This window comes from Pholcus phalangioides, unplaced genomic scaffold (assembly GCF_987345545.1).
Source record: "Pholcus phalangioides strain wild (caught in Gottingen) unplaced genomic scaffold, Ppha-v1.0 ptg000002l_1, whole genome shotgun sequence".
NCBI classification, from domain to species: domain Eukaryota; kingdom Metazoa; phylum Arthropoda; class Arachnida; order Araneae; family Pholcidae; genus Pholcus; species Pholcus phalangioides.
This window is the reverse complement of record NW_028301595.1, coordinates 1,427,212-1,451,716: the sequence shown is the minus strand read 5'-3', so window position 1 is coordinate 1,451,716 and position 24,505 is coordinate 1,427,212. Positions and strand designations below refer to the sequence as shown.

General features: G+C 34.0%; 1 protein-coding gene across 2 annotated transcripts in view; it reads right to left on the bottom strand.

Moving 5' to 3' along the window:
- pds5 (cohesin associated factor B pds5) overlaps positions 1 to 24,505 on the bottom strand; it is an 83,872-nt gene that overhangs the window by 32,348 nt on the left and 27,019 nt on the right. For both annotated transcript variants that reach the window (XM_089236833.1, XM_089236838.1), the window contains exons 4-13: positions 21,998 to 22,084; positions 18,535 to 18,632; positions 17,303 to 17,429; positions 11,795 to 11,875; positions 11,045 to 11,182; positions 8,835 to 8,950; positions 6,235 to 6,329; positions 5,820 to 5,965; positions 5,098 to 5,249; positions 2,572 to 2,685 (exon numbers count right to left, since the gene is read on the bottom strand). In XM_089236833.1, coding sequence (XP_089092959.1) covers positions 2,572 to 2,685; positions 5,098 to 5,249; positions 5,820 to 5,965; positions 6,235 to 6,329; positions 8,835 to 8,950; positions 11,045 to 11,182; positions 11,795 to 11,875; positions 17,303 to 17,429; positions 18,535 to 18,632; positions 21,998 to 22,084 — 1,154 coding nt within the window. The remainder of the gene's footprint in view (positions 1 to 2,571; positions 2,686 to 5,097; positions 5,250 to 5,819; positions 5,966 to 6,234; positions 6,330 to 8,834; positions 8,951 to 11,044; positions 11,183 to 11,794; positions 11,876 to 17,302; positions 17,430 to 18,534; positions 18,633 to 21,997; positions 22,085 to 24,505) is intronic.

The following is a 24,505-nucleotide window of genomic DNA, read 5'->3' as shown; positions in this document are numbered from 1 at the left end:
AGCCCCATAGGCCTTCTTTAAAATTTATTTTTCATTGCATTTACTAGTTTACTTTATTTTCCTCAAGCGCCCGTGGAACCCCTAGGAAATTCAGACGTGCTAACTTTTGAAATCCAGAAATCCGGAGATTCTCCCGAGGGGGTATCCCCCCCCCCCCTAACACTCATAGACTCATAAAAAAAAAATTCAAAAAAAAAATTTTCGAAAAAAAAAAAATTTCTTTTAATCAATTAAGACAAAGTTACATTCCTTCCCCCCCCCACGGCAGGTTCTGCATTGCCCCTGAGCAGAATATAATTCCATGTCAGTCTTTCCATGCAGAATAGAGAAATCGCATCTACATACTGTTCATAAAATATAAGTGTTTCCTTACGGGGATGCTATCAGTGATTCTATCTTGGGTATATGAACTCTTAAAAGCTTTATATAGCTTAAAGTTTTATATTTTCTTTCTGAAGACGTTTAATCGGCAGAAAAAATTACAAAAATTCAAATTACAAAGCTGCCGATGAAAAAACGTGTTTACCGCACGGCTGTTAATGGAATACAATAACGATTATACAGGAATTTCGGCAACCAAGGTCATGCCCCCGATAAATGATTGCCGATAAACGCGACGAAAACGAAGTCGCATCTTTGCCAGTTGCGTAAATGCGGTCACAAAAACTTTTTTTAAGGCTGCTAGATGGAAATGACTATGGCTGTTTTCCCTAACGACGATGGTAATCATTGACGCCACGACAACACGAAAGCTTGCGTAAAATCTAATTTTCTGCCAAAATCTGGAGAAATTTTAACAAATCCGGAGAGCAGGAGGAAGGATGAAAAATCTGGCATCTCCCGCCTGAATCGGGAGAGTTGGCAGGTCTGGAAATTGCATGTGGAAGGGCTCCATGGAGTAGGGGTTGAGAACCGCTAGTCTGCACCAAAGTCACATAAACTTATTTTTCTCATTGCTCTCATTCAGAAAAGAAACGAGTTCTTATTTTTGTTTCACTAAGTCAAAATGTAAAATCCCATGTTGTATCGTATCTGTGGCTTCTACTGCCCCCTGTTTAGTTGGTTACATGACAACACTCGCTTTGGTCTGCTAAAGCTGGTTGTGTACATAGTGTAAAATAAAAAGAGTCTTCAGGACCTTCTTCTTACTATAAATTCTCATTTATCCAATTTTAAAGCTGTTTATTTTAGCCTTCAATCAGTTTTTGTCTTTTTTTACAGCACTCCATGGTGTTTTAAAAACTAAACTTTAAATTTTGGGCAGTACCCGGAATGAATTAAATAGTTTCCCGATAGAAACCTATGGGAAATCCTGTTTTGGCTAACAAATGTGATTCCAGAATGAATTATCTTCATAATTTGAGGTATCACTTGTAATTCACATCCTTTAAACTCATAAATTTGATAATGATCAGATAAAAATACAGTTGAATCCTGTTTTAACAAATACTGTTATAGCAAAAATCTTGTTTTACCGAAACTTTTCCAATTCCGCAGGTAAATTTGTATAGGAACAATGCAAAAAGCTAGAATTCCTTTATAACAAAATTTCATTTTAACAAAGTGATTTCTCCTGTCTCTTGGAGTTCGTTATAACAGAATTCGACTGTATGATTATCATTTAAAATTCAATTCACCAGGAAATTCCATCACAAAAAACCATTTTATAAATTACCTTATATACTCGTGTATAAGCCGACTCGTATATAAGCCGACCCCCCTACTTCAGGACCACCAAAACCGCAATAAATTGAAAACCCGTGTATAAGCCGATCCCCAAAAAATCCGTGCATTTCAGAGAAAAAAAATTCTTATAATTCTATGAAAAATGAATAGCTTACGGAAATTTACAACAGAAAACGATTTAAACTTTTTAAACCGTTTCTTCTGAGTCTCCAAGCTCATCGTAATCCATCAGATCATCATAGAGGGTGCGGCATCGCCCCTATGAAGGGTACGCTGTCATCGCCATTGTCACTTTCAAAGAGGATATCATCTTCAGTTCCGTCAATCGCATTGCTGATGCAACACTTTTTGAAGGATCGGATGATAATTTCGGCGGAAACAGAATTCCACGCCTCATGTACCCATTGGCGCACTAGGCCAACGTCAGGTTTCTTCAAGGCACCACCTTTTGTGGTTTCTTTATCATCAGAACTCATCCATTCGATCCACAAATTCCTCAAACAGTCTTTGAAAGGCTTGTTATGCTCACATCTAAAGGCTGTACAATCAACGTTAGCCCACCTGGTATCAAAGTCAATGATGTTTTCGATTTCTTTGCCTCGTCTTTGACATTTTCGGGGGTTTGAACATATCCCATACCAATAATGCTGGTTTCTAGAACACTGCTACAAAAATGACAACTGATTGCGGGGGTCGATATTTTCTCATCAAAAACTGACCCGAGTATAAGCCGACCCCTCCACTTGAGGAATGAATTTTTCCACAAAAAAACTCGGCTTATACACGAGTATATACCGTATATCATAAGCCTTTAAAAAAATAAATGCACCAAGCCAGAGACAAATTAACTTGATTATAAAGAAAACCATAGTAATTCAAACTTACTTGACTGCATGTTCATCAACCGTGCAGAACAACTGGTACAATTTCTTCATCCTCTCTTCTAATGGACTCTGATAAGGAACCAAGCAGGTGTGAAGTATCCTTTCCACCAGAAGCCTGAATAAACAATATTTTCATATGAATAATGATTTTCTGCAGTGCAATCATTTATCATTCACTTATTCTCAAATATAACTTCTTGAATTTTTTTTTTTTTTACTTTCAAAGTATTGTTATCTACTGCCAAGGTTTTCAAACTAAGGCATCCCTTGGAAGCCATCAAAGTTTCTTTACAAAGCAGTTATAACTTCTGAACTTTTGAAGCTAATTAGAGATAAGGGTACGTTTAAGTGTCACTACTGTAATGGGAATAAAGAATGAAGAAGCAAGAGAGAATTAAAGTGGTGGAAAAAAGTTCAAGGACAGCTAAAAAATTGTTGTATCTCAAAAACCAGTTGATACAAATATGTGAGCGTTTTAGAGTGATAATTAAAAGTGAAACTGAACATTTTTCAGTGAAAATAATTTTGATGAGTGCTGCACTGTTCCAGAAATTTTTTTTAATTATAGTAAATGTGAAAACCCTAGAAAAAAGTATAAGGGCAATTGAAAATTATATACAAAAATTTTGTTTTAATCAAGACAGACATTTTTTTTCTTTATAATCTTTCATCATTCAGGATGTCATTGATAGAGACAAGCCATAAATAACTAGTTGTGTAGCCATCTTCCATGCTTCTTTGATGACTGCAATAAGAAATCCCGTTTGTTTTCATACTGCATACCATTTCTATACCCTCCACGAGTCAGAATGAAACACAAATGCTCTTACAGGATTAGGAAAAGGACTTCTCAATGACCACTCGAGAGTTTCCACCTGAATTGGCTTCAAACCAACACTTTTTAGACTTTGAAACAAGTCCAGGAGCATTGTCCTGCTGGAACAACTGTCTGAAAGTTGAGAGGAGCCTCAGAAAATAGAAATTCTGCTGAAACTGTCTTGATGTGCCTATACTGCCAAAGTATGGCTCTGTCATTGCAGAGGTCAGTAATACTTAAAACCACTGAATCCATCTAAATTGCTTCTCATCAAAGAAAACATCCTCATCTCAACAGGCATCGAAAGATACAGGCTGTTCGGCTAATTCATCGTTTTTCTCTCTGATGTTTATGTAAGGTTGCACTTTGGTTTTGAATACCAAACACTGATTTTTTTTTATCACAATTAGGTATAGTTCAACGTGTGCAAGAGACGTATTTCTTCTGAATTACAGACTTTTTCACTTAAAAACTGTGAATAATCATCTTTTTTCAACAAATGGTAAGAGAAAGAAGCATTCTCGTGCAAGTTTTCAGTCCATAGTTCTCGGGCCCATTTATGAAGCTTTAACTAACAGTCTTCAATCTTTTAATTTTTCTCGAAACTATTGCAAGTTCTGAGAAAAAATATTTTGCCTTTTCAATACCTAATAAATAAATGTTTTCTTTGGCCATCTTCACACTTTCAGAAAAAATTTCAATTCCACAGTGCATGACTGATTAAAACAGACTCAATTGTTATGACAAAATGAGGAAAAACTCAAATTTCTCTGCCCGATGTAAAAAAAACATGTCTGTCTTTCTCTCTCCTTATACTTTTTTTTCCCCAGGTTTTGACCTTTACTACAATTTGAACTTTTTTTTTGAGCAGTGCAGCAGTCAAAATTATTTTCGCTGGGAAAATGTGTAGTTCCCAGTGAATTAACACTAGTAATTAACGGTCTAAAATTTTCATATATTTACATCCACAGGTTTTCGAGATACGATTTTTCAGTTGTCCTTACTTTTTTTACCAACTTATGATAGTTTGGTAGTGCAGGAGAGTTGCTAGAGTTAAGTTTAAAAAATCTGGTCTACAGCATTAAACACTTAGCAATTACAAACTCAATTTGAATCAGTTTCAAATAGGCAGCATTTCAATAGTATAAATACTGATGCCATAATTTTAAGCAATCCATAAGTACAGCAACTCAACCAAATGAATAAGGCTTATGTGCAGCAGAAATTGAATTCAGGATAATCAGACAATTAGCTTTGATTTCAGACTGTACTGGTGTGTACTCACACAATGTATTAAATCGTAGTACACACCATTAAAACTATTCCTATCACTTATGGATAATGGACTTAGTGGGTCACTGATTTGTGATACTGATACTAGAGATGAAGGAAAAAAAGTAATTTCCCACTTGCTACATGGAATAGTAAATGTTGGTTAATTGCGCAGTTTGAAGATGAAGATATTATAACTGCCAAATAAAAGGAAATTAAATTTTAAATGATACAATTAAATCAATTAATTCAACCTTAGATTACACATCAATACCACAATCCCATTAAAAATCGTTGATAGGGCATTTTAAACTATCTCTTGCACATAGCACATAATTTTTACTTGATTTTTATCAATCAACTATGCAGAGCATATACACATATAAATTTATAAAATTGCTCATAAAAAAAATTACATAAAGGCAGAGAAATATTTACCTGTCTTCCAAAGCTGTTTGGTAATATACATGCAGAACTTTGTTTTTTATCCAAGCAATGCATTCTTTGGTAGATTCAGAGACTTCTGGATTGCTCATATGTTGTTTGTATAAATTGGCTAAACCAAGAAGAGACTCTCTTCTTATTTTGAACTGCAATGAAAAATTATCAAAATAAATAAATGAGTAAAACATTATGAAGATATTCGTTTGGATTTAAGAATCGGGTAGAAAAAAAAACCAATTAAAATGTCATCTCATCCACCATTATCATAGAAGCTAATTCCCAGACTCAAAAAATTTGTAGCTTCTCAAGCCACAAAACATTTTGTAACAGATTTTAGTAATAATTAAAAACTTTGCTCAGTTTTGGTATCACATTTGGAGACAAAATTGGGAATTTCCCATATTTTTCTCGAGCAAGCATTGTTACTTTCAGACTGCAAGGACTGGGGGAATGTTCTTTAGGAATTTTTAATTTCTGCAAAGCACAATTTGAGGATTTTGAGAGATTTTCTATGAAGATACTAAAAATCTGAAGAATCCGGTTTCAGACTGGAAGATTTTGTTAACGCTAAAAAATTTGAAGCATTGGCACCTATGCATTATATTTCATTTCAATTATTTAAAAAAAAGTTAGTCAAATAAATATATCATACTTGTTTTTATTGTAATACATAACTTGAATTTGCAGAAATATTTCAGTCAAAACACAGATTTTACCTTCTTATCTAAAGTCCTTTCTTTCACAAAACTAAGCAATTCATCGGAAACAGTACTGAAATCTTTCTTTGCTGCACTTATGATTGCCATGACTACTTCATATCGAACAGTTTCATCAGGATCATGTTGCCGTAACTTCAATTGCTCTGATTATATGGGTAGAACAAGAAACTATGGTATCAGATATCAAAGACTAACATGTAAAACATATCAATTGATACTCTATATTTAAGGACAAAATAGTTAGCACAACAGTTATTATAAAACTAAAAAATTCCCTTTTATTACATACACATAATTTTATAAATATTATGCATAAAAAACAACACCATGACGAAATTTTTTTTCCTGTAATGAATCACAATTCAAAATGCAAGACTATGTTTAAATAGTTGACTAAGAATGAATGTCTTACCAGTGATATCTTGTCGCAGTTCTGGGTGATTGATCAAAAAATGCATCACATACTGTACACACCTCAGCCTGACTTGGAAGTTGACATCATTAAACCTAAGAACGACAAATCATAACACACTTTTTATAAATATTGAGCATAACTAAATTTTAAAGAATGAGAACATTAAAAATTTCTCGCTTCACAGTCAAAAGCGCTAATTCAGTTTCTGTGGTTTTGCTTCCCAATGCACCTAAAATAAACTTAATGCACATCATTCATCAAATCACAGTGAACTTGAAACTTTTCTTTGTTTTTATGTTTCTTTAAATGTATCAGTGAACAGTCATGAAAAAGATGAGAGTTAAATAAACGATGGTTTAAAACACAATTGGCTGTATGTATTCTGTACTGAAACTGTATTTCCACAGATTCTTATTTACTGTTCAGAAAATAAGTTTAAGCAATGAACTTCATATTCTGTAAGATTTTGAATTGCCACAGACTCATGTTCTCTCTAGCCTTTTCTGAATTTGTACAGACCAATTTTTCTCCATGCGCTTATGAGGTAAAATAGATGTTACCCCTCCCACATACAGTGAAACTTGATGTGCCACTTTTTTCAGTGATGTGACATGAAACACTTGTATATACAATCAAACTTCCCCATAAGAAATGATGGGAATGCAAATAATGGTCTCCCAAATGCCATCCACAATTCTTTTAGAAGATAAAATACAGGTTAATTCTTTATACCAGAGATATAGGGCACTATGTCCATTTTTGCCAATATTGGGATAACAGTATTTGTACTTTGTTGCTATTATAATTTGCTGTACTTTCATTACACTATGCATAGATATGGGACACTAAGCCCTTTATTTCAATAAATAAGAGATATTCCCTCACTTTTTAAAACAAGCAAGCTTCATAGAAAGATATGCTAAAAAAATCTTCAAATGGTTCTCCTGTAAAATTTCCCTTTTGTGACATGGTGCTCTTTACCTTTGCAGCATACAGAATTAATTTTATACACAATTTTATTTTCATTTATATTTTGTATTGAAGGCTCCAGTATTTTCGAAATAATACAAAAGAACGGCTTCATTTTGAAAATTCCCCACATCCATCAATATGCCACAAGAGGATGAGAAAAAGTCTTTCATGGGGACCTGGGAAGTAATTCCAAGTTGAACAAGGGCCCTAAACTAATTTAGGTTTTTATAATTACACATATATATGAATTTTTTTTTTAATTTGATCTGTTATTAAAATCAATCTCAAAGAATGCTTAGGCCGGGCTTCTGAACTTGTTAAGACAGTTGTGACATTTGACAGACAGTGCACAAAAAAACCTCTTATAGACTAATCCTCATCTGGGAGAGTCTTTGGTATACTTCTACTCTTACTGAGTTCTAATAAATAAATACTTGTGTTGCAAGAAATCTCTAGTTTATCTACAAATATACAAGTATCCTTTGCTTTACATGGGTTTTGCTTTATGCGATTTCACTATAACACAATTTCTAAAAGTTGATGTTAAGAATTCCAACTTGCAAAATTTGGCTTGGAGTTTAACTTTGATCCTGGAAATAGTCTTGCAAATTGAAGATATATAACAGTTAAATCCTTAAAAAAAAAATATATTGGAATTGATGATGTAGCTGAGAAAAATATAAAAGAATTTCTTAGATACAATTCACCAGATCTCACTGATGAGCAACAATTGGTAACACACCATGAGAAATTTAATCGAAAAATGCAGTTCGGGTGAAACTAGAATTTTCATATTTGAAAGAAATATGCAGAATTATCTGGCTTTGCTACTAAAGTTTGTATAAGGAGGCAAAAAATGCTGCTTGTGAGCCGAATCTCAACTGTTTCATTAGAAGAGAGTTATCAGCCTATCATACCAGGCTCTCCAGGAAAGAAGACATCCACATTCACTAGAATCAATCAGAAAGTAGTAAAGACAGAAAAACATTTAATTCATTCTTATTGCCTAAATTCAAAGGATTTATTCATAGGTATAAATAATTCATTAAAAAAAGTTCCTTGCTGTTGGGTTCAATTATTTTAATCCTTCTAAAGAAACCCAACCCTATGTTAACCCTTTCCATGTTAGATTCAACTCTGCATGATTTCGTTTACGCGACCATTTTGCAGAATCAATTAATGGCATAAAGCGAGGAAAGTCTGTATCTACTAAAAATTTCAAAATTTTTGCTTGTATTGTGAGACATTGTTCATTTATTGAGTAACGATTTCTTTAAAATTTTGCTCATTTTGCAAAACACTCATAGACTAAGTTACTAAACTTTACTGTATGCCATTTGTGTATATGTTGATTTTGTGAGCATGGGAACTTTTTTGTCTGACTCTGTCACACATAAGTGCAGCCCAGAATATCCACTGGCCACTATCATAGCTCTCAGTTCAATTTCAGATGCATAAGCATTTTCTTATTTGTACACAGCTACAGCAGGAGTTGCCATTTTTTAAGATTCAAGTAAAAATAAATTATTGCAGAAAACATTTATCTGCCAATAAAAGAAAAGTGATTTTACAATTTCAAAAGAATCTGCTCCATATAAACATAAAAATCCAAATTGTTTCCTCACCTGGAAAGGAAGCATTTCCAAAGAGCCTCATTTGTGGAAGCCAGATCCGAATTACGATCAGAGAACATCCTAGCCAAAAGCTTCGTGACATCCAGCCTTTCTTTGTCTACGGCACTCTAATCATACAGTCAGGAAAAACATTTTAAAATCTATATACTTGATGGCCAATTTTTATAGAATTCATGAATATATGAATGAATTTAGTAATAAGAACACCAATTGAGATTTATGAGTATTTTTGAAAATGTAAATCAAGAAAAAAATAACCTTAATTTTATTCCAAACTTTTCATGTTTGAAACATCTACATTTTTTTTCTTAAATAAAATAAAAATTTTCTATTTATTTAATGAAATATTATTGCAGAAAAGAATATTGGTATCCAAATTATGATTATTGAAAAGTTAATAATCATTTGCCTGATATAATCACACAAGAAGAATGACAAAATGTTTCATGTGATATGAGAGTTCTCCACAAAGTAAAGTCTACTGCTGATTTAGACTTCTACGAAGGTTCATATATTAGGGCCTCCAAACACATATAAATAAATTATAAATCAACACCACCAATTGCAGCGCTATGGCTGAGGTTCATTATGAGCAGCAATTTTTAGAGAAATCGATAGACCAATCAAACAGCTCTATTTTGCAACCAATCAATCAGAGCATTGCATTCAGACTCTCGGCTCCATTTGTAACGTATCCGTAGAACCCTGGTGCAGAGGTCCAAAATCATCATTCCATGTTTAAATGAATACCTTGTTATTTACCTTTTTGTTCTTTCTTTTGTCTGCAATCAGCACCGATTGTACTGTTGCCATACTGAAATAATAATATTGTTCAAAAGTTGTAATCCAGTGAAAATATGCAAATGACTTGGATGACGCGTCTCTGATCATGTATCCATTCTGTCTCAAATTCTGAAAAATAAACTGCCTAGTAAATTTGACCGTTTGTGGAATGGAGATGCATGTTACTGGATTCTGGCAAGATATTTAGAATTTATTTGTAAATTCTGTCCAATTGATGTCGGAAATTAATTTTAAATTGTTATGATGCATGAAAATTATCAGAAACAACATAAATTATTATGAACAAATGAATTTGTAATAAATAAACCCCTTGGTATTTATTTCCATTTTTGTTGTCTGCATTCCTAAGGTAGTTGAAAATAGAATCTCGGATATACCCATACGTTAAATTCTAACCATGACGTCTGACTTGAACAGACATTTTTTTCCACTAAGCAACCAGGAGTTAAAGTTTGGTAACCAACCAAAGTGGGATTCTAAGCATGATATTGGTTATATTTTTCCTCAGAAAACAACACCCATAGTGTGTCGAAATAAATTTAGCCCAATCAAATTACACGTGGTTCCTTGCAAAATGTTGAATATTTTTAATTTTTGGATATGTTGTAGGGATTGGATTGGATATGTTGTAGGACCAATGCCACAAGTAAAAACCAAGTTCGCAGAAACGGAAGCCCTGTGCAAGCTGAGTGATATTGAAAAAAAAAAGTCAAAATTCTCAGACTTTTTCCAGTTTGTGCTCAATATTTCTGTTTCTGTGCATAAAAGTGCAAAAGTATTAATTACAATATTGTAGAGGACAAAATTTGCTACAACTTTCTCATTTATGACTTTTTTCTAAGGGATATAGTTATCGAGTTACAGAGAAGAGAAAGCGTGATAATTTTAGCGAAATCACATTTGTATAACTATCTAATCATAATTTATAAGTTCTGGGAGTTATTTTCATTCAAGATTTTAATAAAGATTACAAATTGTAATAAGCTTTGCAGGAAAAGGGAAAATTATATTAGAAAGTCGGAATGGACAAAAATACAGGAATGTCTCCTATAAAATATAGGAAACATGGTCCTGCTGGCTATGGTCTGTTGAATTGTTTCAGATATTTTACTAGTACTTAGGTTAGGCGAAATTGGGAAATGCTGATTTAGACCAAAATTTTACTGGCAACAATCAGTCGAATTGAATGACAATCTGAAGGATCTAAACAGAATTTTAAAAATTTCTCCAAAATTTAAAAAAAATCGAGGACCAATTTTTTTCCACTCGGACAATATAAAAAGACTGAAAATATTTGAAAAACATTTTCAATTTCAATTTTAAAATAAAATGCATGAGTATAAATATTTAAATTTTTCCTTTACACAACATTTTAAAATATAACTGATTATTATTACCTTCAGTTTGAACTCAAGTTGAGGAAGCACAGCCGTCAGCATATTCGGGCATATGGCGTTCAGCTCATAAATTAGGTTGTAAAGGTTAGATGTGAGAGTGCTCTCTGATTTGCCGATGATGAGAGCATTATTGAAAAACTGAAAATGCACAAAAATCAGATTAGCTTCATTGGAATATATATATATACTTTGTTAAAACAAAATTTATCATTTGGATCTTTGTGTGAACTACTACTACTAAACCAGACATGCACCTTGTTCATATTCCTCTGCGGAACTTATAACGAATTGGTACATGTTGGAATGTGTGTATGTATAGTGAACCTTCCATGAAGTTTGTTTGTTTAATGCTTGTTATGTGTAGTGCTGCCATCTGCAATCAATAGAGTTTTTTTCTCTACTCAGTGAGTGAAAAGTAATGAATGTTGTTCTAATAATAATAATAATAAGGCTGTTGCTCTCTGCGGCGAAGCTTTCTAATGGGAAGATAATTCTTCATGTGAACTTGAGGATCTTTTATAATGCTTGACAAATGCAGGGAGGGGATTATGCAAACATTTTAGGAGTAAAGCATCTTTCCTTCCTGAGAAAAGCAGTCAAAAATATAACATTTTTTAGAATATTGTACAGGAATCAGCAAACCCATTCTTAGTATCCGTGATATCAATTTTTTTAGTCGCCAAGACAACCTGCCATCTAGGAGATATCAAGTTTGGAATAAATGTCTAACTGAATTTTAAATAGACTTACAGCATGTACATAAGGTTCCAGTGTAGAAGAGGTCCTTTTGATGATATCTTTGGCTAAGTTATAAGCATTTTTCTTCTGTGTCTGAAAGGCATGATTAAAAAAAAATGTTTTACTTTCATTTGTTTTCCCTCAAATGTGGTATTTCTCATACTTTTATATGAAAGGGAAAAAAAACATGTCTTGGGAGAAAAGAAATCATGAAAATGAAAGAACTGATTAACAAAATAAAAGTAAAGGGTGCTCAGATCAAATGCCCACGTTTCAAACAGTCATTAAAAATCGGTAATGCCAAAAGGGTGTCGATATAAAAAAAATTTTGCCGCCCAACTCTGAGAAATTAATAACAAATTTTCTAGAAACATCATTAAATGTACCTTCTATAGTTGCCAAGTTATGAATAGATTCTGATCTAAGTTTATCTTTGCTAAAATTTCGATCACAGCTCTTCTTTTTTTTTTTTTTATACAGAATGATTTAATCTTCATTTTTAAGGATTGAAGCCGATATACGTTTTCACAAGCTTTTCTTTAAATAAAAAAAATGGTTATGCAAACATATTGATTATCTGTTTATGATATATACAGGCCTCGAAGTGAAAATTTGAAAAAAAAAGTAGGAAAAATAGGAACACCATTGACAAAAAAAAAGGAAAAAAATAGGAGAGAAAAAATGGAAATGCCGAATTATCGTGGCATTTCAAAATGTTGTGCCGTTAAGTTTCACACCTTATATACTTTAATTATAGTATTATCTATAGATATTTTAGGAAACTCAAGTTCTAATGAATTTAAAAATCTTTCATTTCCACAGAATTTGGTATAGAAAACAATGTAAATAGCAAAACTAAAAAGAAACTAATCAAATTGCTACTGTTACTTGAAAAGTCTAATTATTGATCATGATCCATCTTTCCCCCCCCCCCCCCGTTCTTTTCGAAGAAAGAAAAAAAAACCTGTCTAGGTGCCATAAAAATGTAACCCATGCATGCTTAACCCATTGTCCACGGGCCGAATGTGGCCCGGAGTCATCTGTTGTGGCTCACAACTTCACATCTTATTTTGTAAAAATGAACCAAGCGACACTTCCATATCGTTCAAGAGACCCTGCGGCACAGATTCATGTCATTCAAGTGGCTCGCGTCACATTCGCAGATCACCGCAGCACAGTTCTAGATTACCCAAGTTACCCCAGCTGCTGTTCCACTTCACTTAAATAACCTGTGGCACATTCCTAGATTATTTAAGTGACTCACAGCAGAGCTCCAGACCACTCAACTACCCGCGGAACGTTTACACATCATTCAAGTGACCCGCGGCACATTCCTTGATCAGTAAATACGTCTCTGAATATTTACAGATCATTTCGAAATCAATGAAATGGCCAACACTCTACTGAATGTTGAACACCGCTGATGTAACACACACACACCTCCTGGAGTTACATTACACCCGAAGGATACAACGATTAGAATAGCCTGCATATTATGCTCATGAATTTTTTTTTTTCATAGACAACGGCAGTTGTCAATAGCATACACATGAACCTAGTTATGCCTTAAAACAGACATGCTAACCAATGGCACCTCGGAGTTATCTTATATGGCCCATTACGAATAACAAAACCACACAAGTGGCTCACGAACAACCATCAAATCATTTAAATGGGGACTCATTTCCAGATTACTTCAGTGGCCAGCGGCACATTTCCAGATCATTTACGCTGCCAACGGCATATATACAGATCACCTAAGTGACCCCAAGCACATTTCCAAATCACTTGAGCGACACGCGGCAAACCCCCAGTTCACTTAAGTGGCTTGTAGTTCAGTTGCAGATTACTGTAAGTGTCTGGAGGCAAATTTACATATCATTTGAGTGGCCCGCGGCACGCTTCGAGATCATTTGAGTGGCTCGCAGCACACATATCACCTAATGGTCTGCAATACATTAACACTTCAAGTGGCTCGATGCATTTTTTATAGATTATTTTAGTGGCACTCTTGACACATTTTTAGACCACTCAAGTGGCCCGCTGCACACTTTCAGATCATCCAAGTGACTTGTGGCACATTTCCAATGACTCAAGCAGCCCGCGGCACATTACAACTTAACTCCACCTTTTGTGAACAGTGTGGGGCCACTTCATTGATTTGAAAACGTGTCATGGGCCACTTAATTAAGTGATCTAGAACAATGCAGCAGATTATTTGCGATCTGTAAATGTGCCGCGGGTCACTCAAGTAATCTGGAAATGTGCCACGGGCCACTTGGATGATCTGTACCGAGGCCACTTGAGGCACGCCATATTTAGGCTATGGGTTGAGCACATGCTTAAAAAAAGGGGGCCGTTCAAGAATTATGTCAGCAAATATTTCGAGATTTTTGACCCCTTCTCCCCTTGTTAGAAAAAGTCAGCAAAACTCTGATCCTCCCCCTTTCAGCACTTTGCCCCCACCTCCTAACGCATAGTGGGTGGCATATTGAGTGGATCAGAGATGTATGTGGGGCTTGTGGTCTTCCCCCCCCCCCCCTCAGACGATCAAAAATATATTTTTTAATCAAAAAATATTTTTTTTAATAATTAAAATTTCGAAAGAAAATATCTTATTACAATGAATTTCAGTTAATTTCAATGTTATTTGAAGGCCAAGAACTCAAAATTTTTTAAGAAATGCATTGCAACCCTACCTCTAAGCCCATAGGTAACACTTGACCCGTGCGGCCTAAATGTGGCCTGTCCCTTTCAAACATAATTTTGTAAAAATGAACCAAGCGGCACATTCACAGATCGCTTAAGTGACCCGTGACATAATTCCAGACCATTTAAGCGATCCGTGGCACATTTATAGATCCCTTGAGTGACATGTGGCACAGTTTTAGAGCACTGACGCGTTCACAAGTGCTGTTCTATAACACTCAAGTTATCCGCGGCCCATTCCCAAATTACTTAAGTGATCCGCGGCATAATCACGGATCACTTGTATGACGTGTGGCACAGAACCAGAGCACTTGGATCCGCTAAGTATTTACAGATCACTAAAGTGGCTCTGTAGAAGACTCAATAGGGAGAATGTTAGTTCAGGTGCCCACAAACTAGCGGAAAGTTTTATTCGTTTTTGGCGCACCGAGTAAGATGCCATTAAGAATATTTCATATTTGTATAAAGGGTAGGTGCTGAAATAAACATCATCCTAACACCCCTCTCCGTCATCAAATCGGAACACCTTCCCCCCTCTTCCACCATCGATGCTGACGTAATACTTACTCCGAAGATAAAAAAACCTGAAAGTTATTTCTAAAGGTTAAAAAAAATGGTTTAGCGTGCGGCTAATCGGCTCGTTCCGCCCTCGTAAAGCCAGACGGGGCTCGGGCTCTGTCCCGTAAAGCCGGGTTTTCTATGCCGCATGCAACGTGAATCACCCAGCGCGACACGCCGTCCACTCAGCAATAAGAAAAGCACTGTTTCCCACAGAGCGCAATACGGCTCACGACAACGCTTTACGTCGGGCATGATTGGCCAACCGATATTTACGGCAACCGATCTCCCAAACAGATTCGATGTATGGCACGGGGGCAAAAATACAGTTATCGTCATCCCCTGCTCCCGTGGAACTGAAAAAAAAATTTCTTTTTTCCCTCTCTTTTTCAGTAGCGGTTTGTGACTAAAGTACGTCAAAAAGGGACGAAAAGCAAAGCAGTGACATTTTGCGATTTCTCGGAATTTTCGTAGTGAGATATTGGCCGTAAATAAAAGGAAGGAAGGGATAAAATAGAGGGCAACTGTGACGAAAGTAGGAAAATAGGAGGACATTTCTAAAAAGTAGGAAAAATAGGAGCGCTGCGAGGTCTGTATATAAATACATGTATTCTAATCTTTCACAATAGGACTCGAAAAAATTTCAATGTACAGTGACATCTCGGTTTTTGTCAATAATTTGTTCGAAAACAATCAGCGAAACAACCGAAAACAGAGGTAATTGTTTCCATATGAATCATCGGATCAATCAACATCCAATTGATTTGATATAGAAACTCCAAAATGATACCAAAAATTAATTTTATAGAGAATAAATTGTGTTTAATACTAAAAACAATAAATTAACATAAAATGAATATAAAAGAGTAATGTGCAGAATAAATGAACATTTAGTATGGCATTTACATTTTTATAACTTTCTGAAGACTCTTCTTGGTGTATGAAAGATGGCGAGGGGCAGGGGGGGGGGCGGAAGGGACACATGCAGATATTGTTTGAAAAGGAAATTCCCCCCAGGGCCAGCTTCAGAGTCAGGTGCCCAAGTGGTATAGTGGTAAGATTCTTGTGTTCCATTGCGAAGGTTACCATCAAGGTCCATGGGTTCAGATCCAGGCATAGAACATCAGAAGCAAGTTCTTTACCTACCGAGCCTGGGCGACCACCGATGGATGGAACCTTCATATCCCACCCAACTGCACTGGTTTAAAATTGTTGTATGGCGATATATAACCAAGTTGGTGTGCTGTAAAGTAGCTTCAGAGTCAATGGACCCATGTTGCACAAGAAAGCTGTAGGTGAGACAAATTTTTTGCAAAACAAAATTGACAAAAACCAAAGTCAACAAAAACCGAGGTATTACTGTCTCTAGAATGCACAAATTAATTCATATCCACACTAATGTGAATATAATTAGAATCAGAGTTTTCGTTGGAAAATAGTTCTGTGGCTTCTGAGAATGGAAGATGTTCATTTTTTTTCACGGTTATTGCAGAAAAAACTGACAAAATAGAGGCTTTCTTTTACTAATGTAATAAACTTACTGTTGATTGTTAATGTTTCAAAACGTTTTCCCCCCTCTAAACATGTAGTTTTTTATAAATATTTTTAGATATTTATTCACAAGTAAAATCTTTAAGGAGAAGTTATTTTTTCATTATTGTGGATCTTCTAGAGAATATTCTCCAAAAGATTATTACAGAGGATTTTACACCTCTATAGTCACATGCTGTATATACAGTCAAACCTCGTTAGTGCGTCACCCGGTTAACACGTCACTCCGCTTACCGGGTCATTTTTTGGAAGTCCCAATTGTCCTCAGGCATGAATTGGCACAGCTATGGCTTACTCCGTTTAACGAGTCACTCCGCTTTTCACATACTTTTGCTCTCCCAAGAGTGGCTCATTAACGAGGTTTGACTGTATATAAGTTAAGAGTGTGTGTGTATATATATATATATATATATATATATATATATATATATATATATAAAATTCCAATACTTGCAATTTTCAGAAACAAGCGAGACATTGGTAACAATGATGTGATGATAATTTAATGATAATAAATGATAATTTGATGCCTCCCCACCCTCAACTTTAATTTCCAAAAAAAAGTCCTCTAATGAAACTGTAAAGCACTAATTTGATTTCAAATATAAGGCTTTATATTTTTACACGTACATTGTATTCTCCCAGAAAATAAGACCCAATTCAAGCTAACAAGAAAAAAAGAAATCAAGATAAAATAAATACCTTTCTCGGTTCAATAATCTGAGCTAAGATTATGTCTAGTAACTGTTGAGATATCACATCAGCCTCGATTATCAGAGGACACATCATGTCCAGCATGAAATTCTTAACTTTGTTAGAATGGTTATCACTGTGAGAAAAATGGGGGGAAAAATTATAATTCCAATGTTTGAGAAGAGCAGAATGTTTTTTGCATTAAAAAAACCATTCACTATAAACATTGCATTTATTAAACTTCAAAAAATACAAAACAGTATTATATCAATTAGTTTCTTAGATTTTGAAAATGTATTCTGTTATTACTCAACGTACTTGGTGTACATCTGCTGTTTGCATACAACAGTGTCATTTTAAATTTACAGCAGTTTTTATTTTATTTACAGCGTTTCTTGACCCTTTTTCCATTTTGCATCCCCTTGGATAATACATTTTCTATTTGTTAGAAAATTTAGTTTTTGTAATTCATTACATTAATTATCCATTAATTAATTTTTATAAATTATTTTAAATATAATTTAATTATTTTGTGACTATGGTTAATAATTAGTTTTGGCTCAATTATTTTTATTTTTGGGAATTCAAAAACGATTCCAGAATATATTTTTAAAACTTTTTTCAAAATTTGAGAGAAGATTCAACGAATTGTTCTTCAATTACACTGCACAAACTGACATGAAAATATACAATTCCAGATGGTCTTAACTTGCTGAACCTGAATATCACCATGACAAAGTTTTATCAGTTCTTGTTTTTGAAATATTTCTTGTTAATTGTTAAAAATACTTTGAAGCACTATGGTATGGTGAAAAAGTGGTAAGGACCATAGAATGTTACCAGGGAAAATGGTCAACCTCGATGCTCGTTGACTACTGTTGGGTAATTTTTCTCATTTCAATTTTCCTGAATAATCAGTCAAGATGTTGCAACATATTTTTTTTTCATGCTGCACCCCTGGTTAAGAATCTTTCAATACAATATGGTCATTTCATGAGTTAATTCCTATGGTTTACTGTGGATTCCTAGATTCAAACTTTCACCTATTTAATTATGCATTAATGCGCTAAGCACTTAGCTAAAACCACATAAATAAGACTGATGCATGATTTCCAAATTATGAAACTTTATTTTGTATATTACAGTTTTCATTCAGTGAAGAAGATAAATTTTATTTTCTAGGGGGAAAAAATGAAACATGAATTTTGAGGAAATTCTATTAAGCAATAAAAAATACTCACTTGACTATGGTGAAAATGAGCATAAACAGTTTCGAAAATATAGCTTGGTTTTCTTCCAATTCAATGCATATGTTGAATGTCTTCACCCACGCCAGATTCTTGAAATGGAAGTAAAAGAAGTAAATTAACAATGATTGTTACACATAAAATTTTGTGCACTCCACAGGCACACAAAAAACTTAAAAAAAGTAAAACAAAAATGTATCTTATTTATCCTCAATGCAATTTATAATGTATTAATGAGCAGGGTGTATACACAGACTGATCACAAACTTTCAACAAAACAAAAAATGGGAAAGATATATAAAAAAGATTAATATTTACAATAGATTCTAAGCAAGCGCATAGGAAGTATATTTTAGATTTATGGATGTTCGACTTGAGGTTTATTTAATTTTTGCTTTACAAATTATTTTGGGAATGCTCAACCCTGTACAACCCTGGCTCCAGATTCTACGAACTTCAATGTTCTTAACCCTTTAAGTGGCAATGATGAGATATCTCGTCTCCATAAACGCCACTTATTTTAGCATTGACAAGCCCAGATATTTTCTAAAGGTGATTTGTCAAAATGCAAAACTTTTCTTTATTCCCTTTAGTTTGCACCTGCTGAAAATCGGAAAAAAACCTAGTTCATTAAAAAAGATATGGCATTTTGAAGAGGGATTTGGTGATTTCTAATTGCTGCTTAAAGGATTAACCAATCTGTAACGTGCACCCCCAAAGCAGAATGTGCCAAAATCTGCGATGTACGTCGCAGAACAATTAGCGCTACTGCAAAAAAAATTGGAAGAATTGTAAGAAAAAGTGCAAAAAAACCACTATTACATGTATGGGGATTTTTACCACAGTAAATTTCCAGTCAGCCACGGGCCCGTCACAGAACAATGCTAAACATTCTGCTTTGGGGACGTGCACTAAGGCTGCATTCTGCACTACTCTTAGGCTGCATTCTGTTTTAACACCAGAAAAAGAACAGTATAGTAAGAACAGATTGGACCCACAGCTCAACTTCAATCTTTCCTAGGCTTGACAAATAAAAAATTTTGTTTTAAATTAAGCAGCAGTTGAATTTTTCAGGAACCAAGTGGAGGTGGGGTTCAAGAGAAGTTATGTTAAATAATGTTTTTTCTACTTTTCTGGAACTTAAGGACCCTTTTTCATGTTGAAAGAGATGCCATCATGGAAGAAAAAAAAAAGTTTTCTTGGGCATTATACAGGGCTCCCACTCAAAAAATTAGAAAAAGTAGGAAAAAGCAGTACTAAAAAAATAGGAAGGGTATCCTCCTTAAACAACATAATCATCGCACAAAAAAAATTCCAAAATTTTTTTTTTTTTCTCTTTAATTTTTTTTATTTTATAGCACTGTTTCAGTATCCTATAAGATTGACTCAAGCCGATCTTATAGGATACTCAAGTCAAAATGAAAGAAATGACTTGGTTGCAAAAACAATTTTTGGCCAGTGTACATAACAACTGCAGATAATTCTTTTGTTTCTCCTTACAATATACAGTATATTACATTCTTTTTTGGAGTCTTCTACAGTACAGTCTGTCAGCCGCTGTGGTGGTCGAGTGGTCATAGTGACGGACTCGCATCGCGGGGACCCGGGTTCGAGCCCCACCACCGCCACAGTAGTGGTCGGCTGAAGTTGGTTTTCTGTGGTTCCCAACTTTGAGCTGCAAATGCGAGTCGATCTCCCCGTTAAAAAGTCTCGCCACAGAGAGCAACAGGCCTACAAACAGTACAAATATTCAGTCACTACGCATCACTCACTTCACTTCTGAGATATAGATGGCAGCACTGAAAAATCATACACATCGCTAGACACGCACTCAGACTGTTAGGTACACACACTTACAATTCCGGCACAACTCACTAGGTAGTAAATTGCTTGTGGCGATAGACCTGAGTTGTGCTCGGTTTGAAAAAAAAAAGTACAGTCTGTCAACTCTTTTAAACAATAAACAGCAAATTATGAAGATGTGTAAGATTTTTAAGAATGTAGCTCCTTCGAGACCACTTTCAAAAGCACATTGCAAAATATATAAATTACAAACTCCCATGTTTATTTACATCGAAGGACAAGGTGAACCAGATGGTTTTACTGCATTACCATCCCCTTTTTAAACAAAACAAATCCCCTTTTACTTCAAAACAAAAATATTACATTTTACTGTTCAATACCAGTGTAAGTTTTTGAAAAATGAAATATTTTCATTTCTAGCTCTTTGCTGAGTATTGTATACATTGTTTATGCCTCTCATCCCTAAACATACAGGAGACAATGGAATGCTATCGGGTAGCATCAGAATCACCAAGTCTAGAATAGGCCTATGTATCCAACTGCTTTATAATGCAAACTGTTGTTTCATCCATACACAAAATGTGCACCATAATTTTGAATGATGACCGCTAGTTACTGTCCAAGACCATGAAAAGTAAATACAAAATTATTTTTCCCATCCAGACATAAGTTTTTAATGACTACTCTAGTTGTTGAACTCAAATTTAGAAAAATAAAAATAAATAAACCACATAGTCCACATACACCCCGCAATAACCTTGAAAATGATACCGTTTCTACTTTGACTCATTAATTGTAATCTACAACATTTGTACTATTTGGCAATATATTGATGATTTGCTGCTCAATTAAAACCAATAAAAGGAATTTTGTAGATAGGATTTGGTGGAAAAGTAGTACAAAGCAGAGCAAGTAGGACAAAAGTAGGGTATTTTACCAAAAAGTAGAAAAAGTAGGAAGAATGGGAGCCCCCTGGGTTATAGCTTAAAAACTAAAGAGGAGGGGGCCTATTTTTTTCTTTCAACAACATAAGTAACTAACACAAACATTTCAAGAGAGAGGTTGGATGCAAACTTTAGGGTATGCTCATTACTTTAAGCAAAGATTACAGAATAACACTTTAATTTTTCTATTAAATCCAGAGGCACAAGCAGGGAAGAGGGCATGGGGGGCTCGTACCCCTTCAAGCCAACCAAAAAAACATTTTTAATATCTTCACACAAAAATTATATTGAAATATAATCTTTTTTGAACTACGGAGTTCCATCATTACCGTCATTATTTCAATTCCCGACTATTCACTTTCCATATGCCATTTTAATCAGTTTGTCAATTTAAATGCTTTTTTGAAGATTGATAACTCAAAATTTCTCTAGAGAAGTTCTTTGTGTTTTTTTCCCTAAAGGTCAATCCCGCATAGACCCCCTAATCAACTCCATAAAAACAAACTTCATATGAATTAATGGCAGAGAGAAATATTAGTTTCTCCCTCCACTAAAGTATTTCAAAACGTTAAATAGCCCAAAAAAATTCATTTCTACTGCAATTGGTATAATCAATAACTTAATTTCCAAATGGAACCAAAAAAATTCTTGCGAGAAAGCAAATAACACATGAAACACTATTTAAGAAATCACATAAAAATCCACATTACCTCAAGCAAGTAGAAGTAACGCTTGAAAATTGTGTCTTTAGGATCTTCAAGACCATGCAGCTGTTCAATGAAGAACTCAAAGATTGTCTTCATAAAAAAAAGGAAAAATAAGAATAAATGTCAGTTTCAAAAAATCTCATCTCTACAGTAGAATGTCAACATATTGAAATGCTTCTGACAACTAATATTAGTTTTTGAATCAGCTTCATTATTATAATGATATTATTTGATAATTTCCTACCATTATTTAAAATTCTAGTTATAGAACTTTTATTTACACAAAATGAGTACATTGTTTTTCATTATACAGCAGGGTTTTACAAATTAAAAAAAAATATTTTGGTGTAAATATTTTCTTAGGAGTAAAGCATGGGTTTTTTCTCTAGGAAAAAGCCCTAGATAATGTTTTTTCTATTTTTCTGGAACTTCATTAACTCCTTTACATGTTAAAAGATGTACTGTAATGGAAACAGAAAATTTTGTCATCCTGATCTAGACTTATACAAGAATCTAGACTCTAACTCAGCAATCACATACATAAAAATTTTAGGTGCCAATACCAATTTTATAGTCATTATGGCAACCTGGCATTTGCCATGCCCTGTTATACATGATATCAAAATTACTTCAAGATATCAAAAGTTTGATTTTAAAAAAAGTTAAGAATGTGTGTGAACTCAGTTTCAATGTATTTCATAAAAAAAATTTCAATCAAAAATTTTTTCCGCCTGCAGTCAAGTGGTTAGGGAGTTGGCTTCTAACTGTGCAGGTCTGGGTTCAGGCATGGATGTCTATATATACTAACACTAACAAATTCCCTGGACGAATTATGCTGATCCCTAGGGAATATGTGAGGATCACATTGTTATTATTGAAAAAACTTTAAAATATATATATATATACATATACAGTCTAATCCCGTTTTAACGAATACCGTTATAGCAAAAATCTTGTTTTAACGACCATTTTTCTTATCCCTCAAATAAGTTTACTTAGGAACAATGCAAAAACCTGAAATTCCTTTATAACAAAGTTATTTCTCCGGTATCTTGCAGTTTGTTATAACGGGATTCGATGGTACATATATTTTACTAGCTACAAACTTCTACAAATGGGTAAAGGACACATTAATAGCCAGATGACTGGTTAAGCGAATAAAATAAAGCTGTTGTGGATCAGTGTGTGAATGTGGGAAGATATTTGTGGTATCAGATTTGACCTGGATATAACAACAAAATCCCTCCCCCTCTGCCTTTTTCTTCTTCTCTCTGTACAGAGTGCAATTGAAGTAATGCTCTCCATTACGAAAGAAGCAGCTTTTTTTAGTGTGCATTAGAGTATTTTATAGTAATGTATTACATAATATAACAGTATATAATATAACAAGGGTTGGGGTTTTGGACGTCCGAAACTGGTTTTGGACAGGACACGCGGGATAAACTGTCTAAAACCTCCAAGTTTCAAAATGTTATGTGGAAGCCTTTTGGATCTTTGTTTTTTTTCAAGATACTAACATATTACAAAAAATACTAGCAGAAAATTAAACTAAATCAAAAATATTTCAAAAAGGTGTCATTTGTTTTTTTTCCTAAGTAAACTTTCACCAAATTGATGGTTTTAAGTTGGAAATCTGATAGTAAATTAATATCACGTATATAACTGTTTAAATATAAACACTGCTTTCAGTTTTTTAGTTTGTCATAAATGTTATTTCTACACCACATCTTATTTTTCATGTATGATTATGAAGCAGGTACTGTATTTAGTACAGTGATTGTCCAAAACCCTGCCGAATCTCTCCAAACACTTTTCTTTAAAAAATATATTATATTGAAGGTACCAAATACGCATAATCACAGTTCTAATCATTGCATTATTGTGAAACTCAACATAAATATTACTTTTTATTAGATAGCAATATAATGATGTGAATATATATCAATGATGATATATATAGTGTTTATTTGATGCAAATTGTTCTGTTTTGACTTTTCAAACTTTTTATTTTTATTTTAAATAGATCTTTCTATTTTACATTCTCAATTTTTAAAAACTAATTATAAATAAAGAAAAATATATCTGAAGAAAACGAGGCCACTATGTAGCACCTACTCATGACTAACAAAACACAATTTCACAAACACTGATTACGCCTATATGATGATAAAAGACTTCAAGACCCAAAGTTTTCGTTAAATTTAAATTGCTGCAGTTATGAGGCTAAGAGCTAATATTTTACCGAATAAATTCAAGCTATATTTACAATTCTATCATTCAATACTATCAATACAATACAATTGTACAATTCATACAATTACAATTCTATCATTCAATACGAAAAACACTGGAAGAAGGCTTATCAAAAGACTGTCTTTAACACATTGTTTTTTTTATTTTCATGTTGCCCAAGTTATGCATCAATTGAAAGAATATTTTCAAATTTTGTTATCTTAGAAATCATTTTGGCACAGACAGGGCAGCTAAATTAGTTATGTGTTATATCGAATG